Source organism: Adiantum capillus-veneris, chromosome 21 (assembly GCF_014529385.1).
Source record: "Adiantum capillus-veneris isolate H3 chromosome 21, ASM1452938v2, whole genome shotgun sequence".
In the NCBI taxonomy this organism is placed as follows: domain Eukaryota; kingdom Viridiplantae; phylum Streptophyta; class Polypodiopsida; order Polypodiales; family Pteridaceae; genus Adiantum; species Adiantum capillus-veneris.
Window position 1 is genome coordinate 49,704,045 of NC_140951.1, and position 3,936 is coordinate 49,707,980.

Genomic DNA, 3,936 nt, shown 5'->3' on the forward strand with positions numbered 1-3,936 from the left:
CAACAGAAAATTATTTTCAGAGATAAGCTAAGCTATCTTGTCTTTGACCTCATGGAACTACTTCTCACTTGCTAATTTCAAGCCATCAGCCCAAATATTGAAGTCGTTAGCTGTAGTAAATAATTCCAATAGTATCGACTTTGCATTTCAAATTCAACCCAAACTAACTCCTCTTGCACAGTCTTTTTCTTATCTAATACATCCTCCACCTTATCCTGCAGCCTTTTAATCTCTCTTTCCATCATATCAACATGTTCACCATCCCCCTTTTGTGCTCGCAAAGTTGTTAACATAGCCTCTTGTGCAGAAAAAATTCCTGCCCCTTGTAAACCATATCCTCTCGAAAATGGGCTTACCTTAACCATTTGTGTATTTGGAGTTTGTTCTATACAACTCTCCCCAAGTTTCCTCAAAATCAGTGTGATTGTTCTTGTTTTTGAATCTTCCCTATGCATTGTAGGTATTTGTGGAAACAAAGGTATCTTTGCCCCGTCCTTGTGCTTGCTAGGGCTTCCTTCCCGATTCTTCAAAGCTCCATGCATTGAAGACTTCGACCTATCTGATGACAACTCCCATTCTACTTTCCTCTTTTTAACCTCACTTGACATCCCTTGCACCTGCCCTTTGCCGAAACCTCAACCGATGACTCCTTAAATGACCAATTTCTTTCCAATAGCCACTATTTGATTTCCCACTGGCACCCTCTTCAATCTACATTCCACTACACATCCGGGATTTGTGTCATCCCCAATAATCTAACATCCAAAAAAATTCTATGATTCTTCCATTACAACTCCCACCCATCTAACTGCTATGTCTTCAGCCTTCTTTACCATCCATCAAGGAATTTCTGGAATCTTACCGAAATTTGTTTACCGGCTTCAACACCAAAGTTTCAAACAGATCTTTCAATCAGAAGGTACCTTGTCCCAATTCCTCCACAATCTAATATGGCCCAAAATATTGTAACTTAAGTTTACTTGGATGAGGCCCCAATTTTGAATTGTACAACATTACCTAGTCATCTTTCTGAAAAATTTTGTTTTGACATCCATGCTTGTCTCCTGTTCTGACTTATCTCTGCTGTATATGCACTCCTGATCCTATCTTCTTCCAACTTCAGCAACTCCCTCTGTCGATGCAATACCGAATCCTCTAGACTCAACCTATGCTGGACTGCTAGCCTCAAGCTTGGAATCACATACTCCATTGGAGCTAAAGCTTCAATTCCATACACCAACCTAAAAGGAGTCAACCCTGTTGCTACCTTGTATGCTATCCAGAACGACTATAATGCTGAATTTAACTTATCATCACAATCTGACCTATTGTTTGAAACAATATTCTTCAAGATTCTTACCAACACCTTATTCTTACTTTCTGCCTGCCCATTTGCTTGTGGGTAGTAGAGAGTTGATTTCTTATGAAAAATCATATGGTTTGTTGTCAATTCTTCAATGACTAAATTCAAAAAATTCACACCTTGATCCGAAACCAGCTCAATTGGACATCCAAATCTTGTCATAATGTGCTTATAAAAGAACGTAGCTACACTTGCTGCTTTGTTGTCCCTCAAGGGTATTGCTTCAACCCACTTTGTGGCATAGTCCATTGCAACTAGAATGTATCTTGCCTCTATCCTACTAGACTTTGGCTTTATTGGGCCAACAAAATCCAATCCCCACTTTTGAAATGGCTCAAGTGGTAATACAGGCTGATCTTACATTCTATCCATTGATGTTGGTTGTCCAATCTTTTGACATTGCAGACATTCCCTAGAAAATTGATGTGCATCCTTTAGCAACAATGGCCACCATAAACTTGCTTGCATAATCTTTCTTCCTATAATGTCCCCTGAAAAATGTCCTCCAGCTATCCCATAATGAGCTTCTTGTAAAACCGCTTTTTGCTCTTCCTCAGAAACGCATCTCCTAATTATCTGATATACTCTTTTTCTATACAATGCTCCTGCAATAATAAGGAATGGTCTACTTTGCAAAAAAGAATTCTTCTTTTGATCAATTGTCATACTAGAAGGAAAAACTCCATCTGTCAAAAATTGCACCATTTGATCATACCAATTGTCAAACGATTGTCCTTCCACCTGAAACAACTCAGCATCTGGTAGCTGATCTGACACTCTTGGTGTCTCCTGCCCATGCTCCAACCCGCTTAAATAATCCATCACCTGCATGCTTGTTTGCTGGTGTAGCAACACCATATAATCTAACTCCTATAATAGAAGCATCCATCTAGCAAGCCTACCTTCCAGCTTTGGCTTCTTTACCAAGAAAATGAGTGCTTAATGATCAACATGAAAAACCAATTTGTTCCCTAACAAATAATGACTGAATTTCTCCAATGAAAAAATCATCCCCAAAGCTTCCCGCTTTGTAACTGTATAATTCTGAATTGCACTAATTTTATCCAAATCCATCGACATACCCTCCTCAAAAATAATATGTCCAAGCAATTATCCTCTTTGCACTGCAATTGCATACTTGTGAGGATTTAAAGACATCCAAAACAATTGACACCTCTCCAAGCATTTTGTAAGATACTCCAGGTGCTTCTCATTTTCTCCAAAAATAGAGAAATCATCCATGAAAATCTGCATGAACTCTATCAAATATGGCTCAAAAGTCTTAAAAGCTGCTTTTGAAAATGATGGTGGTCCATTCTTCAAACTAAAACTCATGACAGTACATGCAAATGCTCCACATTCTGTAATAAATGATGTCTTGGTCACATCTTCTTCCGCCTTCCGAATCTGATTATATCTTGAAAACCCATCAAGAAAATTATACATCTCATGCACTGCTACATCATTTAAAATAGAATCCATAAATGGCAATGGAAATGGATCTGTAATTGTTGCTACATTGAGCTCGGATCTTACCCCGACTTCTTTGGAACAACAACTATTGGTGATAACCACTCCGCCTGATCTATTGGTATGATAAAACCCACTTGCAGAAGTTTATCCAGCTCCTCGTTAACCTGTTTTGCATAATTTGGATTCATCCGATACCTTTGTTGAATCACAAGCACTGCATCGTCTTTCAAATTAATTTGATGTTTGTACACTCTTGGATCCATACCTTTCAGGTCGCCATAATCCCAAGCAAATAATCAATGAATTCTTCTAATAAATGCTTAAGATCCTCCTTAAAATCATCCTCCAAATTGACACTGACTTTGACAATCTTTGGATCAAATTCAAATCTAGATTTAAATCCTGTAAGTCATCCTCTTTTACTCTTGAAACCTTCTCCATCATTTTGTCGTATAATAGTTCTACTCTGGCTATTCCTTCCTTTGGTGCATCTTCTTCTTCCAGACATTCTGATTCCCCCTTCAAATCAAACCCGTGATTGACTTCCGAAACCTCTGCTGAATTGTGCTCTGTAACTATTTTTTTTGCTTTTGATGACTTCTCCACTGACTTTCCAGATTCTCCTTGTTCCAGATTCTCCTTGACAAAAATATATTTCAACAATCCTTTCCACATCAACTTTAAATACTGGTACAACAATTGGGTTAGCTTCCAAAAAACATGCTTCTTCATCATCTTCCACTTCTTCAACTAAATTAATTGTCTGAGCCATCATTGGTTTTAATGACATTGACAATTTCTTCTTAGAGCTCATCAGAATTTTTAAGCTTCTTCAAAATTACTTCATTCTTTTTCCAATTTTTCTTAAGCTTTGTTGTCTTGAACCATGGCCTTGGTGTTCAATAGTATATTCTTTGTTTTTGAGAGGTTAAGAATGATCGCATAAGATCATGACATTTAGTGTTTCATTCTTTCTTTTGATTTGAGCACAAACAGGAAATTTATGATGAACCCTCTTAACCCTAGACCTTCGAGATTCAATGAGGAGGCATGGACGCATTTTGGATGAGCCTCGATTACATGTGTATTTTCCACAGTGA

At 37.9% G+C, this 3,936-nt stretch overlaps 1 protein-coding gene across 1 annotated transcript; it reads right to left on the minus strand.

Moving 5' to 3' along the window:
* Positions 1 to 1,021: 1,021 nt before the first annotated feature.
* Positions 1,022 to 1,612, minus strand: LOC147430925 (uncharacterized). Its single transcript, XM_086493602.1, has 2 exons — positions 1,378 to 1,612; positions 1,022 to 1,275 (listed from the first exon to the last, which is right to left on the minus strand). Exons 1-2 carry the CDS (start codon positions 1,610 to 1,612, stop codon positions 1,022 to 1,024), a joined length of 489 nt encoding a protein of 162 aa, XP_086349728.1.
* Positions 1,613 to 3,936: the final 2,324 nt, after the last annotated feature.

Excerpts from the sequence above, each read along its gene's own strand:
- LOC147430925 (XM_086493602.1), bottom strand. The coding sequence starts at position 1,612 with ATGGACTATGCCACAAAGTGGGTTGAAGCAATACCCTTGAGGGACAAC. Across the intron at positions 1,276-1,377 it reads AGCAAATGGGCAGGCAGAAA|CATACAAGGTAGCAACAGGG; the intron begins GTAAGAATAAGG and ends CGTTCTGGATAG.